At 41.9% G+C, this 14,142-nt stretch overlaps 1 protein-coding gene across 1 annotated transcript in view; it reads left to right on the forward strand.

The window, feature by feature from the left end:
* APBB1 (amyloid beta precursor protein binding family B member 1) overlaps positions 1–14,142 on the forward strand; it is a gene marked incomplete in the record, with an annotated part of 1,507,904 nt that overhangs the window by 1,460,624 nt on the left and 33,138 nt on the right. The window contains 1 exon segment of the mRNA XM_044073035.1: positions 8,552–8,725. Coding sequence (XP_043928970.1) covers positions 8,552–8,725 — 174 coding nt within the window.

Genomic DNA, 14,142 nt, shown 5'->3' on the forward strand with positions numbered 1-14,142 from the left:
TTCTAGAAGTATTCTAGAAGCTGCTGCTTGGTTCTCTGTACATACTTTTACAAAGCTTGATTAATTTTTTAGGTCCAGATCAGACTTTGCTAAGACCATTATCTAGGAGCTCCTAGACTCCTGTCCTTCCACCTCCCAAATGTAGTTAGCTAAGGTAATCTACCAACTTAGCTAAGGCTTCTGCAGCAGTGGTCAATATGATGAATATAGTACAGCTGTGTAAGTTGAAATTACCACAATAGTAGATGTTTGAATGATCATTACTGCAGTAGGCACTCCCTCCTTCCACCCCCTCGTTCTTTGGTGTGTTTTTTATGCCAGGGTGTGGACATTTATTTTTTGTTGTTCTTGGTATTATCCTTTCAGGGCTAGACCTCCCTCTGCCTACTGGCAGGAAAGCTCTGAAGAGCTCTACACCCAAACGTCTCCTTCAGTCACCTCAGCTGGGTGCATGGAAGGTCCCTGAAGCATTGGAAGCTGGCTAGCTGTTACATACTTGGCAGGATATAGCTAAATATAGCTAAGGCTACTGCAGCAGGCATCATTCAGTCATCTACTGTTATGGTAAGCTCAACTTGCGTAACTCTACTTTCCCTGGAATCTATTTATTCCTAGTTTAATTAGGACAACCAACTAATCTAGTAGTTTATCTGAATACCAGCCTATCTGGTGCTGTTCTTTCCTCCCTTTGCTGCTGCAGAGTAGTTAAAGACATTTGACTCTGATATGCTGCAGAGTTTTCGGTAACACATTTTTCATTTTCATAGACCATTTTATTATTATTTAACTTAGGTTGTCTATAGAAGTTTTGTTATTTTGCGATTTATTTAATAGTTTTTAAAAAATATATAAGAAAAAACTTTTTGGAGTTGCATTTTAGCTTTTCTTTTATGATCTCTTCTGTTCCATTCCTGTTTTATCACATCTCCTTTCTCTTTGGTCACTCCTTTTCAAATTCCTCATTCTTGTATGGGCCTGCTATTGAATCTCATCATCCAATTATACAAATGCAAAGAGGTGTCCCTTCCAGCCCCTTACTACCTCTCCTTCCCCCAAGACCATTTTGTTTTTCCATATCATGTCTTCTTAACTTATTGTTTGTTTATTAGCCATATTCAATAATCGTATCTTCAGATTTACTTTTCTTTTATGTTTGTTTTCACAGAGCACGTTAATCATTTGACTTCCATCATTGGGAGCCTTGCTTACACCAATGCTAAAGCAGACTGTTTTGTATTTCAGTTTTTTTGTTGTAGTTTTGCATTATAGGAGTTTTAGTGGAATGTTAACCAGAATTCTGACAAAGTATTTACTTAAGTATTCATGAGATAATTTACATAAATGTGCTGATGCTAACACTTAAAAGTAAAGTTAGATAAGAAATCTTTTAACTTTTTTCTGAATTAGTATTTTATACATGATTTTTACTAAAAAGCTAATGAAAGTACTTGTTCCATTTCTATAAGTGAATGTGGAATGACTTGCCTTGTAGTCCTTTATATTACTATATCTTCATATCTCATTTATTCAAATAACATTTCATTTAAGCCTGTTTTTTTTTTCTTTTTATCTTTAAACAAGCATTATTTCTTGCCACCCCCTCCCCCATTTAAAATTCGGAAGTCACAAATTGGTATTTCTTCTTCTCATTTGTGGTAGATGTAGAAATGTTGACTTTAGGTTTCTTGGGAGCCACTGTGTACCAATTTTCTTTTCCAGGAGATATCTTCAGTGTTGAATGTTAACAGTCCATATTATCAAACTTGGGATCCTGTTGTTATTTTGTGGAATGAAAGCAACTAAAGGTTCTTATTTCTGTGGAAAGAGACAATTTTACTTATGCAGGCTGTAGTATATCTGCTTTTCTCTGTTTTGTGTAAGTAATTTCACCAGTGGCCAACAAGCCATTTTCCCAAGTGTTCTAGAGGCATAGGCAGTGTCAAACGTATGACGTTTAAATATACTTTGATGAATTTGACCATGCTGTTTTCATTTCTAATTCCATATTCACTTATGAACAGAATTTCACTATTGTAGATCTTGTGGGCATACTATGTTTTGATGATATTGGTTTTACATGGCACAAGTAAGTCCCTTGAAAGTTATGTTTGGTGTTTTAGTTCTCGAGGTATACATGTAGTTATAAAAAGCTAATGTCCCATCTTTTATTGGATATGATTCTCTGTTCTTGAGGTCTTGAGTTTTACTTGTTAGCCAGTGTGTTTTCTGCTGTAAAAAGTCTGTAAAGTTTTCTTCCTCCTTCAGTCTGTTTTCTGCATTGTTTGTACATTCATTTATTTATTTATTTATTTTAGTGACATTTGTTAACTGGGTTGGTCGAGCTGGGTTTTTGGCCCATTTTCAGTGGAGACCCGAGGAGAAAAGCTCCAATACAGATATATACAGACATAAAAAGGTAACAATTTCAATAGACATATGATGAGATATGAAAAAAAAGAAGAAAAAAAATAATACAAGAACACTACAGATACAGGTGAAAACATGCAAACTATTTACATTATGTAAACTATATGTTTAGAGATTTATTGATCAAATGAGAAGATTATAGTTCAGTTTGTAGCTCTTATAAGTTCATAGGTTGGTACTGGGCTAACTGCCCGAAGGCATATATTAGCCCAGCCACGTTGTGCGGTATTCACCGCCCCTTTAGTAGTTCCCTAGACCCTTGTACTAGCAGCTAGTACCCTTGGCCCCTATCTAGTAGTGCTGTTGGTGTGATCCCCGGTGTGAACTTTCTGTTACCCATCCACTCATCAAGGTTCCTCTTGAAGAGTGATAGTAAGGAGCTCTGTCTTATGTAGATTTGGACCCTGTTCCATAGTAAGGGAAGTCTCTGTGAAGGGAATCTATCCCTCCAGCATGTTCTATTCATTGTTGTGTTGAGGTTTATATCCCTAGAGCGTGTAGCTCGAGTAGATTTGGTTTTGCTAAGATGGAGCATGTTCAACAATTCTGGGTTGAACATGGCTCTGTACGTTAGACAGAGATCGCCTCTGAGAAAGCGGTATGCAACAGAGAACAGTCGTAGCTTTTTCAATCGTGCTGTATAGGGCAACTGTTTGAGGCCAGTAATCCTCTTGGTTAGGTACCTTTGTGGTCTCTCCAGCTGCTGGAGATGTCTAGCCAGGTACATTCCAATTGGTGCATTGTACTCAATAATGGGTATGTTGAGGGAAGAGTAGAGGGGTACCATTACATCCTTAGATCTTGATGCGAACCCTTTTGTTAGTTGAGGGATCACATTTTTGAGGTGATGGAGGAAAGTGAAGAGGGAGTAGCCCTTGGAGGATGAAATGAGGTTAGGTTGGTGCTGTGCCAGGGCAGATTCTGGTGTTGAACAGATGGAGTTTGTTTCTCTTTAAAGTTTGCTGGGTGAGTGGTGGAGTTTATTTTGCGAGGAAGTTTATTCCAGTTTTGGGCTATTGAGTATTTATATAAGAGTTTGCCTACTGCTTTTTTTGGCTGGTAGGTGTTGAGAAGTTGCTGATTAGAGGTACGGCGAGTGCGAGAAGGTGTGTAGATGGAAATGAGGGAAGAAAGGGCTGGGCAAGATGGTTTGTAGAGAATGAAATTTAGTATTTGTAGTTGTGAAAGTAACAAAGTGTGGGGGAATTCCAGCCATTGTAGGGATGTGAGGGGTAGACAGTGCTGGGATTTGTAAGGAGAGTCTGTTATGAATCTAGCTATCTTATGATAAGCTTGTTGGAGTATTTGTGAAAATAGGGGCAGCATACAGAAGGGAGGGTAGGAGGAAGGCTTCAGCAAGGGAGAGCCTAGCATTTGGAGTTAGAAATTTCTTGTTACGATAGAGCAATCCAAGTTTCTGGTTAGTCTTTTTTATACATTGGAGGAGGTGTAGATTAAATTTGAGTTCATCATCTATGATGACTCCTAAAAATTTAGTATGAGCATCAGGTTTAATAATTGTGTTATTTGAGGAGGTTATATAGAAGGAAGATTTGTGGTGAGTGTGTGACTGGGGGAGGAATAGTAGGAGTTTGGTTTTATTGGGGGTAAGGATGAGGAGGTTTTTAGAGAGCCACTGTTCAGTAGATGAGAAAGTATGTTGAGAGAGAATATGGAGCTCGGAGATGTTGTCAGAGATGGAGATGAGGGTAGAATGATCTGCGTATTGGATAAGCTAGGATTGTTTGCATGATGTGTGTAGGTCATTAGTGAAGATGTTAAAGAGGAGATGACGTAGGATGGAGCCTTGGGGTACTCCTATTGTGACAGATAGGAATGGAGAAGTGGAGGAGAGCCATTTGACAGACTGCTTGCCTGGAGGATAAGTAACTTGGAGAACCAGAAAATGGTAGAAGCAGATAGATTGAGACTAGCAAGTTTAGATAGCAGCAGAGGATGGGAGACCATGTCAAAAGCTTCGGAAAGGTCAAGGAAGAGGCATGAGATAAGTTTATTATTATCTAGGGCGTCTGCAATGGTATGGGTAAAGGATAGGAGAGCAGTGCTTGTACTATGGTGGGGACGAAAACTGTGTTGGGTAGGGATGAGAAGATTTTGTTGGAGTAGGTATTTTAGCAGTTGTGAGTGGATACATTTTTCAAGTATTTTGGAGAGGCGGGATAGGATGGCTATGGGACGGTAATTAGATGGGTCAGTGGAGTTTTACCCCCTTTGTGTAGGGGAATAGTGAAAAAGGATTTCCAGAGGGTAGGTACTGTAGATTCCTGAGTGGACCCATTGATTAAGATAGACACTGGGTAAGATATAGAGTCAACAGCTATTTTGAGGAAAGTGGGGGGTAGATTATCCGTAGATGGTGAGCAGGGTTTGAGCTTAAGTAGAAGCGATCGGATATAGGAAGAAGGAACAGGCTGTAGGGAGAAGGGATTATTGTTGGGTGGGTAGGAGGGTATGTGTTGAGGAGTTGTATTGCCAGTAGTGGGTAAGAGTGACTGAATAGTATCATAAAGTATTTACTGAGCAAGGTAGCTGTATCTAGAGGGGAGGGGTTTGAGGGGCATCCAGGAGAAAGAATTATTTTAATGGTTGACCAGAATTTGAGGGTTGGTTTTGCTTTCAAGTGGAGTAGAGTCAAAGAAGGACTTTTTGTCAAAATTGGTTTGTTTCTTGGTAAGGTTCCGGAGATGTCTGTACTTGTGGAGCAGGGATAATTCTTTAGCTTTGGTCCAGGCTTTCCACATTTTATCTTAGGAGCATAAGGGACTTAGTCCCTTTGGAAAGCCAAGGAGCATAGTTAACGTTTATTCTAACCTTTCTAGAGGGAGCGAGGGAGTTGAGGATATTTACAAAGATGCTGTTGAAACTATTTACAGCATCATTTAAGGGGATTTGTTTCAGGAAAGTCCAGTCAGTGGAAGAGAGAATTGTGTTGAATTGGGATGAGTCAAAGTTAGAGTGTTTACGGCAGTATCTATAGTGGTTGGATTTGGGAGGTTGAGAGCTGTATCCAAGGACAAGAGTGGGTAGGTGGTCACTTAGTTGATCTGGTAGGGTAGTGGGGTTGTGATATAGCTTAGGGGTGTTGGGGAGTATCCAGTCAATTATAGAGCTAGAAGAGGTGTTTTTATGGATTCGGGTGGGAGAGGTTATTAGTTGATGATAGCCGTGGAAATTAATTCTGTTTTGTGGAGAGTAAATTTTACGTTTTATCCAGTCTAGGTTGACATCTCCTAAGATAAGCGTTTCATAAGGTATATTGTGAGTGAACCAGGAAAGGATTTTCTCAAGGATTGGCAAGTTGTTTCCAGGAGGGATGTAGATGGAGGCAATATCTAATTTTTTGTGTGAATTGAGGTGATAGCGATAATGAGTTCAGCTGGTTGAAAGTCAGGGATGTGGTCAGTAAAAGGTGTGAGGTTGAGACTATTACTGTGTAGGATGGCTACACCACCCCCTTTTTTGTGCAATCTGTCTGCACGGTAGATGTTATATCCTGGTGGGAGGATTTCACTGTTAGAGATGTGTGGCTTAAGCCAGGTTTCAGATAGGCAGAGGATGTGTGGGGTTGTATGGGCTATCCAGGCATGGAACTCAGTCATTTTGTTTGTTAGGCTTTAAATGTTTAGAAAGTAAATAGCACGGTGGTTAGATGTGGGTGATATATAGTGGACAGAGGCAGTAGGGAGTATAGGGCGAGGAAAAGGATAAGGGAGAGGTGTGTTGTGTTGAGGAGGGGAAGGGGCCAGGGTTAGGTTGGATGTCCCCAGATAAAAGTAAGTTATTTCTGTGTAGGGAGAGTAGAATGATAGATAGATCTAATTTATAGAATTTGTGTTTAGATGCATAGGAAGGAGGAAGCATTTTGAGTCTGGTTGGTTTGTGGAGACATGTAGGGGAGGTTAAATAGGGCTGGGGAGATGGAAAAGAAAGAAGGTGAGGGTAGTGTGTCAAGGTTGAAGGAGGTGGAAGAGTATGGCAGTGGGAAAGGAGGGTGGATGTGGTATGAGGTTATGTTAGCTAGAAGAAAGAGAAGAGGCGGGGATGATTAGATAGTGCATTATAAATCTGGCTAAGGGGGGAGGAGGATGGCTTTTAGGAAAGGGAAAGTGAGTGTGTGGAGATTGTAATAGGAGACTTAGAGCATGAATGGAGGAAAGGGTGGGAATAGGAAGTAAGACAGTTGCAGGTAAGACAAGGAAGTTCCTTGTTAGTGGGTGGTGAGGGAGGAAGGGGAGGGAATGGATGGTATAAAGGAAATTGTAATGAGGTGGGTGGGAATGGGGGTGGGGAGCAAAGTGAGCCCGAGCGTAGCGAGGCTAATACCCAGGTTGTAAAATAGCCCAGGAAACAATCAGTAAGGAGGAGAGAAAAAAGAACTAGCTAGAGAGTGAAAAGATAGAAGTGAAGCAACGAAAGGACAGACAGACACAAGGATTTAAGTAAAGATGTCACTTTCAGGAGAATGTTAGCCTCAGTTGCACTGATAGGATTGTATTAGAGGAAAAATACCTGTGTTGAAGAGTTGAAGTTAGCAGGTGTGTGGGGCTTGAAAGAGAAGAGAGGTGTTTACAAGCAGCAAGAGTAGGGTAAAGACCATGAGTAGAAGGCAGGAGAGCGGAGAGTAGCAAGAGAAAGGCAACAGACTATGGAGCAGGACAGGACTGCAGGCAAGGTAAAGTGAGAGAGACGATGGGAGATGTAGTCAAGAGTGAGGTATGGGGAACTGAAAAGTGAGAGGAGTGGGGGTAGTTAAGGAGGAGAAAGATTGGGGCTGCTGGCGTCCTCTCATGCAGCAGATGTGTAGAAAACACTGTTTTTCTTGTAACACTATTTCAGAGATCAGAGTGCTTCATTCTGTTTAATACACTTGCCTTTTCTGAATTTCGTTTTGTTTTGAAATTACTCCATTGTTCATGTAAGTTCCAGAAGTGAAGAAAACCCTTGATGAAATTCCTTTTTTGTAGTGGCACTTCTTCATAAGCTCATTGATGATGTACTTTAATCAAATATATTTCTAAGTTGATTAAAAAAAATCTTGGAACACTGTCCTTTTTTTAACTTTTAAAATGGAGAAGCAAATTAAATCATTAGTTATATTGCCCTGTCAGGCTGGGGTGCCTTCTGTGCGGAGTCTGCATGTCCTCCCTGTAGTTTCCTCCAGGTGCTCCGGTTTCCTCCTACATTCCAAAGATGTGCAGTAGGTGGTTTGGACACTCTGGATTGGCCATAGGTGCGAGTGTGTGCGAGTGAATGGTACGGATGAATTACCAAGGCAGGGCTAGCCATCTGGCAGTTTAAACCTTGGCTCGAGATGATTCACTGTTGAAGTGGCACCCTGACCCCATGTGCAAAATGGGGAAAAAAGTGATTGAGGATGGATGGATGGATTCCCATGTTGAGCTCAGTCTATCTCTCTCTCTTTTCCCCTTGGGGAGACAGCTGTAAATGGAGACTTCTGAGTTTTTTACTTTTTGATAAATGACTAGGCTCCACCAGTGGGATAAGAAGAGTACTTGTGATTGTATCGCAGTGATAAAAAACTGAAATCAGTTGTGCATCTTGAAAAGCAGACATTGTCTTAATAGGGAATTGACTGAATGTTGACATATGTCCGCTGGTGTAGTTGATTCTTTTTTTAATATGCATTTGCCTCTGGGGGAAACAACCAGCTGAGCAGCTTTCCTTTTGTAACACTGCAGCAGAAAAGAGTAAAATATCCATGATCTTGCACTGAAGACAGAAAACTGTATTCTGAGACAGGAGGGAAAAATCTAACCTGTTTAGCATAACTCAGGTCTGGTAGACTGCTGCCAATAACGATCCTTGCAACAGAAAGCCTATTTGTGTCAGAGTCTGAATCAGGGCCAGTTTTTTTGTAAGTGAAGAAACTGATGTGGATGGAGTTAAGGGGCTGAGTACTGAAAAGTATCAAAGCCAGAAACCTGCAAGTAGATGACTGCCTTTAAAGAATGTGGAGGGGACAGCAGGGATGTAGACGTTTAGAAAACTGTGATATTAAATTATTTGGCATGAAGTACAGATTTGTGCCATTTTACTGGATAAAATTCTAATTTGCTTATTACATTTGATTGCACTTTTGAAGGATGAGGTGATGTCAGAGTGCCGTGTTCGCTTCCTTTCCTTCATGGGTGTGGGAAAAGATGTTCGAACATTTGCCTTCATAATGGCAACAAGCCCAGGCAACTTCCACTGCCATATGTTCTGGTGTGAGCCAAATGCAGCCAGTCTTTCGGAAGCTGTCCAGGCTGCATGTATGGTGAGTGATTTCAAATGCATTGTTTGCTTTTTCAGATTTTGTTCAATGATCTTTTGTAGATTAAATATATTTATATACTCATATTTTATGTTATGGCCTGTAATGTTCACATGATCTTTATTTTGCTTAAATGAAGTAGATATCTTAATTCAAGGTAGCTTTGTCAGCAAGTAGTTTTTCTCACAGAACTTTATGTGGCCACCTGTTTTAAGTCTTTAATTCTTTCATCAGCAGTTGTCTAGACACCACCCAAGCATTGACACAGATACCTTTTTCAGGGAACCTAAAGGAATTGCCATCCCCCCTCCCTCCTCCATAGCCATTTTGGTTACCAGGTTAGTGCTGAAAATACAGCTTGATCATTTACTTATTTTTAGTTTGCCTACAAATGAGTAAGAAATATTTGCATCTGGGAAACAGCCAGCTGAGCAGCTTTCCTTTCATAACACTTAATCCAGAAAGAATAAAATATATATATAATCTTGCACTGAAGACAGAAAACAGCAGACTGCCAAATGAAGACTGACGTAAGATACAAGAAGAAATACTGTATTAACTGCAACACTTCAGTGTTTGTCCAGAGGGGTACACCTTCAGCTACCACTCATGGGATGATGTTCCACCATAGGTTCATAGGTTCATAGGTTCATACTAGGCTATCTGCCCGAGGGCATTTACAAGCCTAGCCCATAGTTTTGTGGCTTAAGCCACCCCTTTAGTATGGGGAACTATACCCATTATTTTGCTGTGCCTCTGTTGAGCAGTGACACTGAGGTAATCCCTGGGGTATATCTGCGATCTCCCATCCATTGGTCAAGATTTCTCTTGAACAAGGCCAGCGAGGTGCTCTGCCTCACATATACCGGGATTTTATTCCACAGCATAGGGAGTCTTTGGGTGATGAATCTATCCCTCCAGCACGTCCTATTAATAGCCGTGTCGAGGTTTAAGTCTCCGCCCTTGTGGCTCTGACGGATCTAGATTTTTGAGGTGAAGCATATTCATCAAATCTGGGTTTGACATGGCCTTGTATGTTAGGCAAAGGTCACCTCTGAGCAAGCGGTGGCGACTGAATAGAGCTGGAGTTCTTTCAGTCGGGCAGCATAGGACAGATGTTTGAGACCCTTTATCCTTTTGGTGAGGAACTTTGTGGCCTCTCCAGCTGCTGCAAGTGTCGGGTCAGATACATTCCGAATGGGGCATTGTATTCAATCATTGGTCTGATGAGTGATGAGTATAGGGAGACTATGACCTCCCTTGATCTAGATGAGAATCCCTTCATGATAAGGTGGGCAATGTAGAAGGTCTTCCTAACTACTTTAGCTACATGGGTGTCGAATGACAGACTACTATCAACCTGGGTCCCCAGGTCCCTGATAACTTCTTCTGTACTCAGTGGATTGCCACCTATTTGGTAGCTAGGGTAACCTTGTTTTTCCCGAAGGGTATGACTATGCATTTTTGGCATTTAACTTTAGGCCATGGCTCTGGCACCAGTTATCCGTTTCTGTGAGACCCTTCTGAAGGATATCTGTGTCAGATGTGTTTTCTACTATGGCCCAGTTTGCAGTCATCTGCAAACTTTGTCAGCCATAACCCTCCTGTGTTTGCTTGTACTTGGAAAAGTAGATGCCAAACAAGAGTGGGCCCAGGACTGAGCCCTGTGGTACACCACTTGTGACAGGCTTTGAGTCTGACATGGCGCCAGCAACTCTGACCCTGTGGGTTCTGTCACTCAGCCAGTTTGCAACCCATCTTGTGATGTATGGGTTAACATTTAAGCTGATCAGTTTTCAATGATACCCGAGTGGGGTATTGTATCAAAGGCCTTAGCCAGATCGAGGTAGGCTGTATGGACTGCCTTTCCCTCATCAATGGCTTTGGTGACTGTTTGAAAAAGTCAACCAAGTTTAGAAGGCATGATCTGCCTTTGACAAAGCCAAACTGGGATGGATCCAAAGTCTGCAAATTCCCTATGTCTTTATTTATGAGGTCCATTATGATCCTCTCCATGGCTTTGCAGATAAGGCTTGTCAAGCTAATGGGACGGTAATTTCCAGGGTCGGTGGAGGCACCGCCTTTGTGAAGTGGGACCACAGTTGCAGTGCGCCACTCCTGGGTACATATCCAGAGGTAAGACTATGATTAAACAGCTGTCCTAGCTGTGGGTTTAATTCCTCGTTGAGTTAAGTGGAGCACACAGCCGGGGACACCATCAGGTCCCATGGATGCTGTGTTTTTGCTTTGGAGAGAGCAGTTCTCACTTGGGCGTTGGAGATGTTTGGGGGCTGCAATCGCTTGGTATAGATATCTCTCCTTTTGGGGGAGGGGAGCAGTTTGCACTGAACCTGTCAGCCAGTATGTTGGCAATGTCTGTAGGATCAGTAATCTTCACATCATTATGAACTAGTTCTGAGCATATCTGGGAGTTTCCTCCCAGGTTTCTAACATAGCTAAAGAAGGCCTTATGATTGTCTTTTGAGTCTTTAGCTATTTTTCTCTCAAAATTTGCTTTGGATGATTTTATGAGAGCTCTTAGTTTTTACTTATAGTGATCAAGGGTGTCTTACCTTTTAAGGATTTTGCTCTATCTTGTAGTAGCTTCCTCCTTTTGTTGTAGAGTTTGTTTATGGCTGGGGTCCACCAGAGTGGATGCTTGCCTTTGGTACAAAGAGTCTTTGTTTTGCTTGGGATTGCCTTATCCATGCAGTCCTGCAGGTGCTGGTAGAAGGCATTTGTAAGTGATTCAGCGGCTTGAGTACTGTTTTCCGGCTCGGGGCCTTAAAGGAGACCACACTAGTCTTTAGAAGTGTGAAGTCGGCTTCGAGAAGTTCTTTACTGTGGTCTTTATTTCAGAGGGGGGTGGGATGAGGACCTCCAGCGAGATTAGTTTGTGATCTGATCTCACCAGTGAGGGGTATACTTCCGGTGTTGAACATTGTGCTCCCATGTTCGTGATGATGAGATCAAGTATGTTTTCTCCTCTTGTGGGGATGGTGACTAGTTGTTCCATGGCATTTGAGTTTATGAATTCCAGGAACTTTTGGGCTAGGGTGTTTGGGCTTGAGTAGTGTTCCCAGTCTATATTAGGGTAATTGAAGTCACCTAGTATGATGGTGTTTGGTGATACATTTATCCCCTCTAGTGTTTTCAGGAAGGCCATGTGAGGTTCCTGAGTTTGTGAGGGTGGCCTGTAACATGCTACAATTTGCAGAGCAGTCTTGCCTATGGTTAATTGCACCTGGATGGTCTCCGATGCATCGATGCGTTGCCACCAGTCTTGAGGTGTGGGTGTCTTTGATGAATATGGATACTCCCTCCTTTCTTGGTATTGTCCGGATTTTGGGGCGGGCATGATAAGAGGTAAAACCTGATAGTGCTGGGGTGCTCTCAGGAGCCTTGAACCAGGTTTCTGTCACTGCACAGACATCGATGTTCTCCATACTGAGAAGGGCCTCGAGTGCGTGCATTTTGAGATTTAGACTTCTGGCATTGAGCAGCATTACCCTTAGTTTTTTCCTTTTTGTGTTCTAGGGTGGTAGGTTTAGAATTTGAGCCTTGCCTAAAAAGGCACTATGGGGGTGGCAAGAGCCTTTGCCAATATCCGGAATCCCAGGGTGACAGGTGCAAGCCGTCCCTTGCGAAGCAGCGTGGCTTGTCCAGCATGTCATCCCAGGCAGACAGACATTGGATCCCCTTTGAATGACACCAGAGTTTAAGCCAATTGTTAAAGCTGATCATCTTATCTCTGTATTGTGGCATCATTCTTGGTGAAGGTAGGATACTGCTCAAGGTCAGGGTCATACCTGCCTGGGCTACATAATCAGAGAGCTCCTCAATGTCTCTTTTCATGTAGTCCAAGGAGCTCAGGTCGTTTACACCAGCGTGGACAATAACTGAGTCATATTTGTACCTGCTGTTGAGAGACCTGAGTGCTTGCGTTATGTGGCGGATTCTAGCGCCCGACAGGCAGCTTACTGTGACCTTCTCCTTACTCAGTCTGGTGAGCGGGGCGTCAGTGTGTCTGACTATGGAGTCACCAATGACTAGTGTGTCTGGCATTGTGTTTGGCCTTAAGGGCTGTGACTGTTTGACACTCTGACTGTGAGGTCTATGTGTTGCAGGTGTTGTGTTCTGAGGTGGTGGTTGTTTGGGTGTCTGCTTTGGTGGCCTCTGCTGTTTTGGTAGATTTTTGATCAGAGCCGAGTATGTCTTTGTGTGTTTATGTGTATGATTTGAGGTTGTGATGGTACTATGTGAGACTGGGTCTATAGTGTGTGTGGTAACCTTCTCCTCCTGACTGGTCTTGCCAGTCCTATGTTGAGAGAGCTCAGCCTCCAGTTTGGCCGTATAGTTGCATCTCTCGCATGTATTTGTGTTTTGTGGGAGGAGGAGAGGGTTGTCTGTGTACATGAGGCAATTGTAACATTGTCTCAATATTCCCAGGTTCACCAGCTGAGCAGGAGAGGACACTAGCAACTGATCCTCGACATGCTAGAAGGACTAGACAAAAACTTTAAAAGAGATTCCGGGGACGTGAGTGACCGAGAAATGGGGGTTTGCCTTTTGGGGTGCTATCTATAAGAGTGCCGTATCAAGGTAATAAGTACTGTAGGAACAAGTGCTAGGTTTAACAGATAGAGAAAAGTCTACTTGGAGTCAAGTAGAGATGATCTTTTAGGTATTAGAGAAAGTGCTAGTAACAGGGATGCTTAAAGGTAAGATTGAAAAGAATGCACTCTGCAGTGTGCACGAGAGAAGTTAGATATGAAAGTAGGTAACTTGAGTTTTACCTGTTTAAAAGTTAAGGTTTAGTGGAGAGTTACTATTTTAAAACAGCAAGATGGACTGAAAGGGGTGGTTACTTTTGTATTTTGGTACTATGAAATACTGTAGGATGGCCAATAAATTTAAATAATTGAAGGGTGGGATTTCAAAAGTGATGGTTTTGTGATTACTCACATAAGCCAGTGAAAGTAGAGAGAAATGAGATATATGGTCAGATTAACATAAGAGGCGGGCAACTAGAAAGACAGTGGTATTTAACAAGACAACTTAAATGGGTGGGAGGGAGGAAAAAATTCTGCCTGACTCAGAACAGAGAGAGCTGTGGTCTCTTTTGAAGTTTTAATATGCTGTTAAACAGAATGCAAGCAAAACACAAGGTAAAGAAAACAAACTACAGTATTCAAAATATAGAAAGACAACACAGAAATACAAAAAATAACAGCAAACTAACCTTTCCTTCACAGTAAAGTGTAGCAGAGTCTGGATGAGCCTTTCTGGTAAAGCTCTGAAATGTTTTAGTTTACTCCTTCAATAGAAATTTTAGTTCCTAGCTCCACCCCCTCTGTTAACAAGTGATTAACCTTAAGTGACCTTTTCTGTCTTATGAATGAGTCCTTAATTAATCAGTT

The sequence above is a fragment of the Protopterus annectens genome, chromosome 5.part1, assembly GCF_019279795.1.
Source record: "Protopterus annectens isolate FY-2018-M chromosome 5.part1, PAN1.0, whole genome shotgun sequence".
Classification (NCBI taxonomy): domain Eukaryota; kingdom Metazoa; phylum Chordata; order Ceratodontiformes; family Protopteridae; genus Protopterus; species Protopterus annectens.